Genomic DNA, 13,331 nt, shown 5'->3' with positions numbered 1-13,331 from the left:
CAGAGTGGGCGTGAGGGGACGCTTCTTACCTTCCACGGTCAGCGTCACCGTGATGGTGGTGCGCCCCGCACGGTTGTGAGCCACGACTGTCCACTCTCCCGTGTCCTGTGGCATGGCGGGGACGATGATCATGGACTGGACGCCGTCCTCCTTGACCACGATCTTGTGGCTGTAGTCGTTGATGACTTGTTGTCCTGGAAGCAAGCGGCACAAAGTCATCAAGTACTCAAAAGCCATCGCTGGCTGCTGCACTCCAGTTGAGTCCACTTGTTCTCACAAACTTTTGACTACACGGAAAATAGATACGTGCACTCCTTTGTTGAAATCGACTCAAGGATTGCTCATCCATTGATTATTTGGAACTGTCCAAATGCTCTCAATTTCTGTCGTCCTCCGTGATAGTGATAGTGTTAATTTTATCCGCCATTTTGAAATTGAGTCTCAGTTCTCGTCCAATTTCAGTCACGCTTGTTAGTTTTTATCACAGTTAGTCAACCTCATCCTATTTTTATTTAGTCCATTTTTAATGGACTATAAATGTAGCATTTTAGTCTTTATCTTAGTCCAAGAAAACATAATTTTATTCATCTAGTTTTAGTCAACAAAAAGTGTCAATATTTTAGTCTAGTTAGAGTCAGGACAATCATTTTACCCCTGTATAATTTTTTTGTCAGCCATTTATATTGAAATTTTTCAGATCTAAAACTATTTCACATCAAATTTTCTCTCATCTTTTTGATAAAAATCAACTTGACACACATTTACAGTTGCTACTATGGCTCCATGCTATGAGCTAGTAAGTTAGCCAGCATTAGCTAGCAGTTGCATTGACATTATTGTTGGAAGTTTGGAACGTTATAACCGTTTGATTAAAGTTATAACTAATTTGTTATTTTTTTTCAAACCTTTCAGCGTGAATCCACCTCCTGTCTGTCCCATATTTTTTGTGCTGTGTCAGATGACAGTGTCACAGACGTGACAGATTAGCAGAGACAAGATCTTATAAAATCATATCATTTTCGTCTCGTTTTTGTTCATGAACTAAATTGTTCAGAGATTTTAGTTAAAGTTTTTATGAAGTGAAGTGCATTTTTGTCTCGTCTTGATTATTGCCAACAACAACAACAACACTTTTGCCAACATTTTTGGACAAAACTTTTGGGTCTGTTCTGGTTTCTGGCAAAGTATGGAATTGGCGAGAATTTGTCATTTGAATACATTTTACTTTTTCAACTTTTACTCAAGTAGAAGGGTTGATTCCAGAGTGCTTTTTTTTTTTTTAACTTAACTCTTTTACTGCCACACGTTATCAAAAACAACCACCACAGTGCCAGCCGTTTTGAGCATTTTAACTCATCTTTCAAGGCAAACAAAATATTGTGTACTTTTACTACATAAACATGGTGGGTACCACATGATATATGGCATTCCATTAAAAAAAAAAAAGTATGTTTCTACCATATTCCGATTTTTGGTAATCACCATTTGAAGAGGTCATTTCAGTGAAATTGAGCGGAAATTGAAAAGGTAAGCTTTTTGTGAAAAGATCAATTTTCTCCACAACAGTGCCTAGTTTGACACGAATATTTGTAGTTTAGTGACACTTTGTGAATTAGATTTAATGTGACAAAGGCTATGATCATTCACATCATCCTTGAAAACGTTCCATTTCTTTATATTTCATCTGATTTCTTCATGTTTCATTGTCATTCAATACACCGGCAGCCCATTGAAAAGATATACAATGCTGCCATCTGCTGGTCATAGTGGCTGTTTTTGATTCCACAACCCATTGACCAGGCAGTGCAAGTTGCACTTCCCATTGTTGAAGAAAATGTAGTTGACGTCATTTAACGTTTATGGTGACATGCATGATGATTTTATTAATCGTTATTAAACGGTTTTGGTGGTCAAAGAGTGAAGCATTTGTACTGTAGTGAAAAGCTCGAGTCACCGATGGAGGCCGGCACCACTCACCGTTGTGGAACCAGTAGGTGTCGGGCATGGGCCTACCCACCACCTTGAGGTCAAATCTGGCCGTCTGACCCTCGGAGCATTTGAGCGAGGTGGGCTTCATGACGAAGACGGGCTTGTAGAGTCTCTCCAGCTGAGCTTCGTCCGTGTCGTCCAGCCGTCGAGCCGGGGAGCGTCCCGGGGAGCGGCTGGGGGAGCGGCTGGACGAGCGGCCCGGCGACTGGCTCAGCGAGCGCGGCGATTCCGACCTAGAAAAACAAACAAACAAACAAAAAAAAAAGTCCTTCAAACGCAGTTTGATTCTGCTTTTCTTCCATCTTGGATTAGGCGGGGTCCTCTTATTTGGTTACGGAAGATGATGAGGGCCAGTGAAGAGAGGAAAAAAAGTTTGGCAGGATTCTCAGAATTCTGACTTTAAAGTCAGAAGTCTGACTTTATTCTCAGAATTCTGACTTTAAAGGTAGACTTCTAACTTTATTCTCAGAATAAAAAACTTTAAAGTGAGAATTAGTGTTGTTCCGAGCCCGATACTGGTATCGGCATTAAAACAGTGGTATCGGTATCGGTGACTACTCACAAGTAACATGCCGATACCATTAATTCCAACGCTAATATAGGACTTTGGATGCAGCATCTTGTGTCTTGCTCGTGCACGACATTCACTGGTATGTGACATGTTCACTGCATGTAGATCTAAGATATCCAATTGGCCCTTGAATGCTCTGAACCAATAGCAGGACAGCTTATTCATGAAAAAAAAAAAAACGTAAGTATCGGTATAGTATCGGTATCGGCCGATACTGCAAAGCTGGGTATCGGTATCGGGGGCCAAAAAACGGTATCGGAACAACACTAGTGAGAATAATAATAGCACTAATAAAGAATAAAGTCAGAATTCTGACTTTATTCTCAGAATTCTCACTTTAAAATTAGAATTCTGAATTTAAAGTCAGAATTTAAAGTCGGACTTTAGAGTCAGAATTCTAACTTTATTCTCATAATTCTGACTTTAAAGTCAGAATAATAGTAGCACTAATAAAGTCAGAATTCTGACTTTAATCTCAGAATTCTGACTTTAAAGTGAGAATTGCAAGAATAAAGTGAGAATCCTGCCAAACTTTTTTTATTTCTCTCTTCACTGGCTCTAATTCTCTTCCATATTTGGTCAAATGCTCCTGCAACTGCAACTCATCTGAAAAAACTGGTCATGAAGATGTCATCAAACAATTAGCATGGCTAATGGCCCATTGTGAGGAAGACTAGCGATGAATGACTCGATTCCACTAAAGTCAAAAGAATGTCATGTTTTGCATTTGAGCTGGCAAGTGATGGATCTGTATACGTACTGGATCCTGTGCATGGCGGGCTGCGGCGTGTATCGCTGAGGCGACACGCTTCCGGAAGGTTCCACGTAGAGCTTGCCGGAGCTGACGGTGTTTCCCTTCACGTTGCTGCCCAGGGCGGTGTACACGCCCTCGTCCTCAGGCAGGACGGCGGGCAGTCGCAGGCTGGCGTGGCCGTCCGGAAGGACCTCTACCTGGTAGCGGCCGCCGGCGCGGATGCGCTGGCCGTCTTTGTACCAAGCGATCTGCCGGGAAACGCACACACAAGGGAAGGACTTGATGTTCACAACAGAACACACTCAAGTGCAGACTACAGCTGAGAAATATGACGGCTAGCGAGAAAAAAAAAACAAAAAAAAAAAAAACAGGGTTATGCCATCACATGTGGGCAAGGTGAGCCATGATTGGACGAATTGTAATTCATTCTCCATCCGGCTCATGTTTTAAATTCTTGTTTCGTTACTTGTCAATGTTGATAAACTAAAAAAGAAACGTATAACTTTGGGATGCATGATAATATCGGCGGCCGATAATTATCGTCAATTACCGACCAATTTGACGTGATACAGATGAACCAGATAATAAAGAAATCAGCTGAAAATTATTGGCAATTATCAACCAATTTGATTTCATACATGGGCCTAAAAATAAAATTCAATATGCGTGGGGTTGATGGTTGTTTGTGAGTCCGTCGAAGACGTTTTGGGATGGACGCGAAGACGGAAAAGGTGTGCTCACCTTGGGCAGCGGTACGCCAGCCATCTTGCAATGGAAGGTGACGCCCATCCCCTCCATGATGCGGTAGTTCTTCACCAGCGTGTCGAAGGTTGGCGCCATGGCGGCCTCGTGCTCGGGCACGCTTGCCATCTGCTCGCCGTCCTCCGCCAGCAGCTGCGCGTACGTGATCCTCAGGATGCGCATCTCCAGCTCCTGCATCACACGCTCCTCAAAGGCCGAAATCAGGAATTCCTGCACCACCCAAAAAAAAAGGAGACCGCGTCGGACCCCACAGACGGCAAAAGTACTCAAGTACTAAAACTGTAATTTCTTCAAGTACACGTTCAATATCGCAATAATATCGATATCGCTATACTCAGCAACTGTATCGCATGATTTTCCAATATCGTGCACATCGAGTTGGGAACATGTTGAAAAAAGTCGCAAGCTGACGAGTACACAACAGACAAACGTACTCAAGTATTAGTACGAGTACCGTTTGTGAGACAAAGCTGACGGGGGTTGCTCCTGTCTTGTATAGTGCCTGGTAGCCGCCGACGAGCGCCGATGACTCCTCGGCCTCCACTGTGGTGGTGACGGTGGTGACGGTGGTCTCGGCGGTGGCCTCGGCGGCAGAGGCGGTCACTTGGCTGGCGTAGGCGGCGGCGTGCAGCTTCATGTAGGCTTCGTACTCCTCTGCGGACGCGGCAAAGAGCGCCTTTCAGATGCTTGTCCCAGGCCCCCAACCCGAACCCGGGGGGGTGGGTTCTCGTCTGGTCTCGTGGTCTCGTCTTACCTTCCTCCAGCAGGCTGATGGAGGCCGAAGCTTCTCCGTGCGAATTCTTGGCAAAGACGGAATATTCGCCGGCGTCGTCGGCGAACGTCATGGAGATCTCCAGTTTGCTTTCGCCCGTCTCTTTCTTGTAGATCACTTTGTATCTGCAAGGGGAGCAAAAGTCATCAGTTTCTACTCAACGTGATGTTTGCCGTGTTTGCGGAAGCCACAGACCTGTATCCAGTGGTGAGGAGGACGCCGTTCTTCTTCCAGACCACGTGAGGTTTGGGGTTTCCTCCCACTTGGCAGCAGAAGGCCACGGAGGCGCCCTCTACCAGCTTCTGGACTGTGGGCTTGCAGACGAAGAAGGGGGCGCTGGGCTCCGCCGGCACACGCTCTTCCGTCTCGACGGCCGCACTGAAACGTGGACGACACCGTGCTCAGACCACACACCGCATATGATTGGCTGTGTAAACTTTACACAATGTTTCAATTTATGTAAAGCATCATGAAGTTGAATTTTATTGATATGAGCCACAACCACAACAGATGAACCAACGTGGCATGTCGATTATCGCTGGATTTCTTTATTATCTGGTTCATCTGTATAAAATCAAATTGGTCGATAATTGCCGATAATTATTAGCGGATTTGTCTCTTATCTGGTATATATGTTTGACGTCAAATAGGTCGATAATTGCCACTAATTATAAGCCATCGATATTATCGTGCATTAGGGTTGTCACAAGAACAGATACTTCGGTGCCAAGTCGATGCCAAGATTCTGAAAATGTGACGGTACGGCCTTTTCTACAATACCCGAAGTACCGATTGGTATCGAGGCGGCATATCTGGCTGCGTCTTTTGTGTTGTTTTGGGGGTGTTTATTTATTTTATTATTATTATTATTTTTAATCCCACACGCACTCACTCACACAAGCTTATATCATGTAAACTGGGTGGATATGGGCGCTTATCTGGCAGCCCACGTTACGTCTAATGACGTCACGTGACGACCCTCCCGCTGCTACAATAACAAGGAAGTAGAGTAACATGCGTGCAACGTGACAGTAGCCCGCACATCTGCGTCGTCTTCAACTGCAGCAGCCCCTCAATTAGTTGAGAAGAAAAAACACCAAAGTCGCGTATAGAAGTACTTTGGATTTGAGGTTGATGGGCAGGGATTGAGATGCCGAAACCGTTTCCAGACGAAAGGGGAACGCATCCAATTTAGCGAAACATGGACATCCAGACTTGTACCAAAATTCAAGGCAAGTGCATTTGAATTCTTTTTTTTTGTTTTTCATTTGTATCACTGCGTTTCGCCCTGTAGACGGCGAATTGACGCACTGCAGCCAGCTAGCTGATCCTTCTGCCTTCGAAAAGACAAACAACTTCTAGCGGAAAGATCAGCTGGCAGCAGTGCGTCAATTCGCTGTCTACAGGGCGACGCGCAGTGATACGAACGAACAGAAAAGTAGTGGCTGGCGGTAATGGCGTCTGACTTTTTTCAGGAAAGAGTATTTGTGATGCAAAGGTATCACTCTTTTGAACACAAATTGTTTTTAGAAGAAAAACGCTTTATTTCCGTGACCACAGCCAACTTGCTGGACTATTTTCCTCTCGTCCAACACCGGACCAGAACTTCTGTCACAGAACGGTGTCAGGGGTAAGTCAGTGCTGATCGCACACGCTGGAGGTGAGGATGAAATTGAGATTCATGTAAAAAAAATCCGAACGATCCCTTTAACAGAATATGTCTCAAGAAGCTGAATAACCAGAACATCTAACGCAGCAGAATGGTTAGAGCCAGTCTGCTGAGGCCGCCTATTTTTTGTTCAGAAATGATTGCAAACTTGACCACACATGTACTCAGCAATTTTCCTCTCATATGCACACACACATAGACAAACAAGTACACTGTATTCCAACTATGCCTTGCATTTGCATTTTTAGGGTTGTAACACCTATGGAACTAGGGGCGTAAAACCAAAGAAAAAGAGAGGGTGAAGAAGGGATTTTTTTCCAGAGAGTGCAGTAGTGAATTGTATCAGTCACTTTGTCTCCTCGCGAGCTTTGAACTGAGTGTCTTCTCTCCTTTTTGTTGTGTTTAATAAATGTCAAACAGGTAAACCTGACAGTGGTCATGAAATATCAGCAGAAATGTGAGGGATGTGCTGACTTTTGCAGCATAGCTACTGTACAAATGAAAAGGTGTGTGCCGACTCACATTTTGTCCACCGTCACCACGGCCGCCGCCGCCTCCTCTCGGCTCTCCACTTCTTCGGCAACTGCAAGACACGGACGGGGAAAGTGGGTCATGTGAGCTCACAGTACTCAAATAATGTATACAAGAATTCAAATGCTGCCAGTTTTTGCATTGTCAACTTGCCTCATCCGCTCACAGTTTGTTTCATTTCATACAAGCAAATAAAAATCCAGACGCTAAAAAAAATTGTAAAGTTTTTGCTCCGACAGATTTGCTTCAAGTGAAAGAAAACGAAACGACTCGGTTGGTGAAAATGAGATTGATGAGGCGTCACCTTTGACCAGCAGATAGCAGGACGTGCTGACGGTGCCAGCCTGGTTGGTGGCGGTGCAAGTGAAGCGTCCGCTGTCCTCGGCGAAGGCCTCGCGGATCAGCAGCCGGGCGCGACCACCCTCCTCCTCGTAGCTGATCTGGAAGTCGATGGAGCTCTCCATCTTGTAGTCCTCGCGGAACCACATGACGGCTGGGGCCGGACGCCCGCCGATCCGGCACTCCAGCGTCACCGACTCGCCTTCGCTCACCGTTGCGTTCTTCAGGCCCTGAGGGGTGCGGGGACATGCGCACGCGGCCACGTCAAACATCTTTTGCGACAAACGTGAATCGTTAGCTTAGCTTGTGCTCACTGAGCCCAAAAGTGGCAAAACATCACCATGTGTACCTTTTTTTTTTTTTTACTATCCTGTTATCACCATTTTTTGCTTAACGAAAGGCAACTTTCAAAGGGTGTTTTGGAAAAGCTGGAGCAGGAAGTACTTACTGCAACCAGGGTGGGCGGCACCACGGCCTCCTGCTGGTCACTGGGAGCCACTGCGGCCGCCTCCTAAAAACCAAACAAGATGGTCAGGAAAGGGATGACTGAGGATGATGTCGCAGAAATGCAGCTAAGATGCAAGTTGCAAATTGCATGTCTGGCCAAGTGAAAAATATTTTCAGTCTTTCTCTTTGACTAATCAAACAATTTGCCTTTTGTTCTCCATTAGACACATGAAAATGTTTCCTTTTTACACCTTCGGACAGATGACATCATCCGCTCATGTTGGAGTGTTGTTGTTGGAATGTTTTTTGCTGTGATTAACTCACTTAACTCTTTTGTTGACAGAAATCCCAACGAGTGCCGCCATCAACATTAACTGATTGAGTGGCAGCCATTTTGAGTGAAGCAACCCCCTTCGCTCATTTTGGACTTACTGGACTCATTTTGCAAGGCCCACAGTATATTGTGTTCTATTGCTATAAAAACCTACCAAAGAAAGATTAGAGTCTCTTCTTTCATTAGGAAAAAAAAAATTATATTTCTATGTTTTTGTCTAATGAGAGAATGGAATCCAATCTTGACGTCATCATACACAATATTGTGTCAGCCTTGAAAGATGAGTGAAAATGCTCGAAATGCTTGGCTGCCACCAGACGAGTTGACTTTTTGGAGAACGTTTAGGAGGAAAAGAGTTCATATCCACGACATCATCCGAGTCTCCGCCTCCCCATGAGGCAGTAAATGATGTTTTGCTTTGTTTTTCCAGGGCAAAGTCGATAGTAGTGTGGGATGCAACTTCAGACTGGGGGACAAGGCCTGCTCAAACGGTTAATGGGATACTTTGACTCATTTTCAGCAGTAAAACGTATTCGTATTTTGCTCAGAATGAATTTGAAAACCTCATTATTTTTCATGTACAATTAGTACTTTTAAATACTACATTTTCCACTTACTGTCGACTGAGGTTGACAAAACATGTACTGAGGTAGTAAGTAACGGCCAATCATGGCACAGTTTGCTGACCAAGCCCAGAAAAGAGGTGAGCCATGATTGGTCGTTACCTATTACCTCAGCACAGGTGACGTCATTATTAGTCGACAGCAAGTAGGAAAATGACTTTTCAATAAAGTTACTAATTGTACATGAAAAATAATCACGTATCCCTTTAAATCTTAAAAAAAAAATAAATAAATGGACAGCAGAGTTTAAGAGATTGTGTTGCAGAAGAGGCTCCTCCCACTGTTTTTTCTTCAGGAATTGGAATTTCTATCCCACCCAACTATTTTCCCTGCTTATGTTTTTGCCAGGCTGACGTGTAGATTTTTTATTTATTTAATATTTTGTTGGGGTTTGTGGGTCTACAGACTGGATAGAAAAATGCCCTCGTTTTTCCCAACGGGGCAAGCAAACTGGAATTGTGAAATACAAATGAACGGGGGATGTTTTGGCCTCAAGTGAGTTGCAACAGAAAAAAACGGTCTGCTGCATGTGTGCGTGGTGACTGATTTAAAAGTCTCCAAGCAATGGGACCGACCAACCTGAGGCTCCCAGTCTTCAAACTCCTCCTCGGCGTAAACCCCCACCACCTGCGTCTCAATCTGAGTCTGATACGCCGCCGACTTGAAGGGGGGCGCCACACGGGTCTCCGCTGCGGCCGCCACCGCCGTGGCCCGACGGACCGGACTGGGGGAATGGACGGGCTTGATGACCTTCCTGGGCGTCGACGGGGACGACAGCTCCTTGTGCAGGGTGGCCATGGCCGAGCCCGCCACCGAAACCTGTGGACAACGTGTCGTATTGACAACACCTTGGAGGTGACTGACTCCAAGTGGGCATTCGTGTTAATCAGTGTTCATTTCGGCAACGAAAACTAAACAAAAATGTTTTCGCCAACAGACATTTTTCACCGGACTAAAACTAGACTTAGACTAAAACCCTTATTCATAAACAATAAGTGGGACTAAATCAGCATGCATTTTCATCACTAATGAAAACGACAGAAAAATGTACTTCACTTCATAAAAAGTGGACTCAAATCTATGGACATTTTAGTTCATCAACAAAAACGAGACCAAAAAACAAAAGTTATATGATTTTGTAAAATCCGGTTTCGACGAATCTGTCACTGTGACACGCCCCTTTTCCCCTGTGATACACGACTTCCTCATCACGTGACGCGTGACATTCGATCAACTACCGTCATGCATGAGGGATTGATGTAAAGCTCAGCTTCTTTGCTTTCAGAAGCCGTTGGGATACGTTGCTAGCGTTTCAGGAGTTACGGTCATTTGAAACACATGCATAATTTGCTGTTGGGGACGACCGGTTCGTATTTGGAGGGTTAATGGTTTTAGTCTAGTCTAGTTTTAGTCTGGTGAAAAATGTGTGTTGACGAAATTATATTTGTTTGGATTTGGTTGATGAAATGAACACTGGTGGGCACAGTCCTTACCTCATGAGTGACTTCAACTTTGGGGACGGAGACTTTGGCCACAGTGAAATGCGGAAGCGGGGCCGAGGGGGCGCCGGCGTCCGTCCGGGAGGGGGCGGCGGCGGCGCTCCACGCGATCTGTGGGCCAGACGCACAATCAACTGACATGGCCAACAAATGCCCCACCTGCTAACTAGACCGGACTGACCTGCGTGGTCTCGGCGGCGGCAGCAGCTCCCGTGGTGACGACTTCAGTGGTGATGCTGACGCTGGCTGCGGCGACGGCAGCGGCGGGCTCGGCCGGCAGCTTTGTGATGTGTTTCTCTGTGGTGACCTGCTTTTTCACTTCCAGCACCACGGCGTCCCGCTTGGGCGCCTCCGCCACATGAAGCACCTCAGTGACGGCGGCCATTTGCAATGGCTGGCCGGATGGCACCTGACGAACGCAAGACGACGCAAACGTCAGGACTACGACACAATACGACAACTTTTGTTTCAGCTGTAATATTTGTTTGGTCTGCTAGGATGCAATGAAGACGAAAGCGTTTCTTGTGTATCCTGCACTGAATTGTCCATGGCGTTTACGATCGACCTCCAAACGAAGAAGATTAAAGCGCACTATAGTGGACATCTGCATGCAATTATTACGACAAGTTAACTCATTGACTGGCAGCCATTTTGACTGAAGCAATCCCCTTCGCTCCCAGCTGTTTTACTGGATTTGGACTCATTTTGCAAAACACACAATATTGCTTTCTATTGCTATAAAAACATGGAACCTACCAAAACAAAGATTAGCGTCTCTTCTTTTGTCAGGAAAAAAAAAAGTGCATTTTTATCTGTTTCCATTTTGCAGCAATTAGCATTAGAAGTTTCATCATTATTCACAAATATGTTGAAAAAAGCTTGTTTGCAACAACGCCATGGTTAATCTCTTATACTCTGCTGCCACCTGATGGGTGTTTGTGTAATAACTACCATTTCTTCAACTGTTCTTTGCAGTTTAGAGGCTGGATCAAAGCCTTCTGTATGGTCTGGCATAAAAAACATAAAATACGTATAAATACGTCTTTGGGACACTGGCAAAACTTAAAATACAACGTATTTATATGTTTTTGGGAGCAAAGGAGTTACGTGCTAAATGTTAACAGGTAGTATCGGACAGTTTTGCCTCTCGTAAAACCTAGTTGCTCTACTAGTATGCCGGAGTTGTTGTACTCGTGCTTGCCATACAGTACGAGTAAGATGCAAGTAGCACAAAATATCATGAGTAGCATGCTGTTGTCGACAGTTTTGTCATTGTCTCCATCCACTTGATTGCAGCATGTGCGGTGGGAAGCACCTGTTCGGCGGCGGCGGCAGCGGCGTCCGGCGGCCCTCGGCGGACACGGGCCTGATCCACGGCGGCCACCACCGTCGCCACGGCAACACTGCGACCCGCCTGGGACGCTTGCTCGGTCTGATGGGCACAACGCAAGTTGATGTCAATACCTTCGTCAAGTTGTACACTCAGCACCTGCATATTAAAAGTCTACACACCCCTGTTAAAAGCCAACGGGGGGAGATAAAGCATTCCAAAATGTCCCCTCCATTGTGACATTGGGGAAAGAAACAAATGGGAAACACACAAGTGAAATTGTGTGTTTGCACAAGTGCGCACACTCTCACTCAAGTGGGGCTGTGGCTGTATTTGGGAGATTGTGTTCTGGTCCGACGGAAGCAAGTTCAACTTTCCCAGGTACGTTTGCCCACGTGGTCATGCTGGAAGCAATTATCAGCGGGTATAAATACATACCAAGTTGATTTGATTTTTATTTATCTAAAAAAATAATAATAATCATGTACCATATATATATATATATATATATATATATATATATATATATATATATATATGTATATATAAAACGTTGGGTCCAAGTAATGGGCATGCGCACGTTGACCATTTTCAATGTGATTGGTGAGGGTGCGCGCACTTTTGCAACCACATCATTTCAATTTAATTTGTTTGTTGAAGTCAGAAGTCACATCCATGGTGGGAAAAGTTTGGTTGCTCTCACTTTGTTCCCCCCCTCATCAACATAACATGACCATTCCAGGAGGGGTGTGCAGACTTTTGATAAGTGTGAGGTTTAATCACATGGACTGTCAAATGTTGCAGAGTGTCTGGTTGCTGACCTCTTTGACGGTGGTGACGACCTGCTGCTCCCACTGTTGGCCCACCTGCAGCCTGCCGGCAGCGGCGTAGCCGACTTGTGCCGCCAATTCGCCACGCTTCCACGGCGGCAGGACCTCGGGCGACACCGACACCTGCCACCAAAGCGCAGCGTCAGCAAAAAGTGCCATCAGAAAGAAAGGGGGCACTGTCGCACAAAACAAAACGCCGTCTCAACGCCAACGTGTTTCGTTTCCGTTCCTTGCTTCCCACATGACTGACTAAAAATGCGTTTGGCTTCTACCGTTGCTGTCGCCTGACAATTTGGAAGTCAAACTTTTGTGGCTGCATTCCGTCCAATTTTTGGTACAACCGACAAGAAGAAGAAGAAGAAGAAGCAGCAGAAGAAGAAGAAGCAGAAGAAGAAGAAGAAGTACAAGCAGAAGAAGAAGAAGCAGAAGAAGCAAAAGAAGCAGAAGAAGAAGAAGCAGAAGACGAAGCAGAAGAAGCAGAAGAAGCGGAAGAAGAAGAAAGAGCAGAAGAAGAAGTAGAAGCAGAAGGAGAAGCAGAAGAAGCAGAAGAAGCAGAGGAAGAAGCAGAAGAAGCAGAAGAAGAAGAGGAAGACGCAGAAGAAGAAGAGAGAAGAAGAAGCAGAAGAAGCGGAAGAAGAAGCAGAAGAAGCGGAAGAAGAAGAAGAAGCAGAAGGAGAAGCAGAAGAAGCAGAAGAAGCAGAAGAGGAAGAAGCAGAAGAAGAAGAAGAAAAAGCAGAAGGAGCAGAAGTAGAAGCAGAAGAAGAAGCAGAAGAAGCAGAAGCAGACGAAGAAGCAGAAGGAGAAGCAGAAGAAAAAAGAAAAAAAAGAAGCAGAAGAAGAAGAAGCAGAAGAAGAAGAAGCAGAAGAAGAAGCGCTCTGCT

At 45.2% G+C, this 13,331-nt stretch overlaps 1 protein-coding gene across 1 annotated transcript in view; it reads right to left on the bottom strand.

Moving 5' to 3' along the window:
- ttn.2 (titin, tandem duplicate 2) overlaps positions 1-13,331 on the bottom strand; it is a 240,835-nt gene that overhangs the window by 217,118 nt on the left and 10,386 nt on the right. The window contains exons 7-22 of the mRNA XM_077537618.1: positions 12,442-12,573; positions 11,606-11,722; positions 10,472-10,699; positions 10,285-10,401; positions 9,371-9,610; positions 7,836-7,898; positions 7,353-7,617; positions 7,040-7,100; positions 5,044-5,226; positions 4,831-4,973; positions 4,666-4,730; positions 4,531-4,614; positions 4,056-4,286; positions 3,321-3,562; positions 1,978-2,222; positions 30-194 (exon numbers count right to left, since the gene is read on the bottom strand). Of these exons, the coding sequence (XP_077393744.1) occupies positions 30-194; positions 1,978-2,222; positions 3,321-3,562; positions 4,056-4,286; positions 4,531-4,614; positions 4,666-4,730; positions 4,831-4,973; positions 5,044-5,226; positions 7,040-7,100; positions 7,353-7,617; positions 7,836-7,898; positions 9,371-9,610; positions 10,285-10,401; positions 10,472-10,699; positions 11,606-11,722; positions 12,442-12,573 (2,581 nt within the window). The remainder of the gene's footprint in view (positions 1-29; positions 195-1,977; positions 2,223-3,320; positions 3,563-4,055; positions 4,287-4,530; positions 4,615-4,665; positions 4,731-4,830; positions 4,974-5,043; positions 5,227-7,039; positions 7,101-7,352; positions 7,618-7,835; positions 7,899-9,370; positions 9,611-10,284; positions 10,402-10,471; positions 10,700-11,605; positions 11,723-12,441; positions 12,574-13,331) is intronic.

The sequence above is a fragment of the Festucalex cinctus genome, chromosome 11 (genome assembly GCF_051991245.1).
Source record: "Festucalex cinctus isolate MCC-2025b chromosome 11, RoL_Fcin_1.0, whole genome shotgun sequence".
NCBI classification, from domain to species: domain Eukaryota; kingdom Metazoa; phylum Chordata; class Actinopteri; order Syngnathiformes; family Syngnathidae; genus Festucalex; species Festucalex cinctus.
The sequence above is the reverse complement of the archived record's forward strand: the minus strand, read 5'-3'. Positions and strand labels throughout refer to the sequence as shown.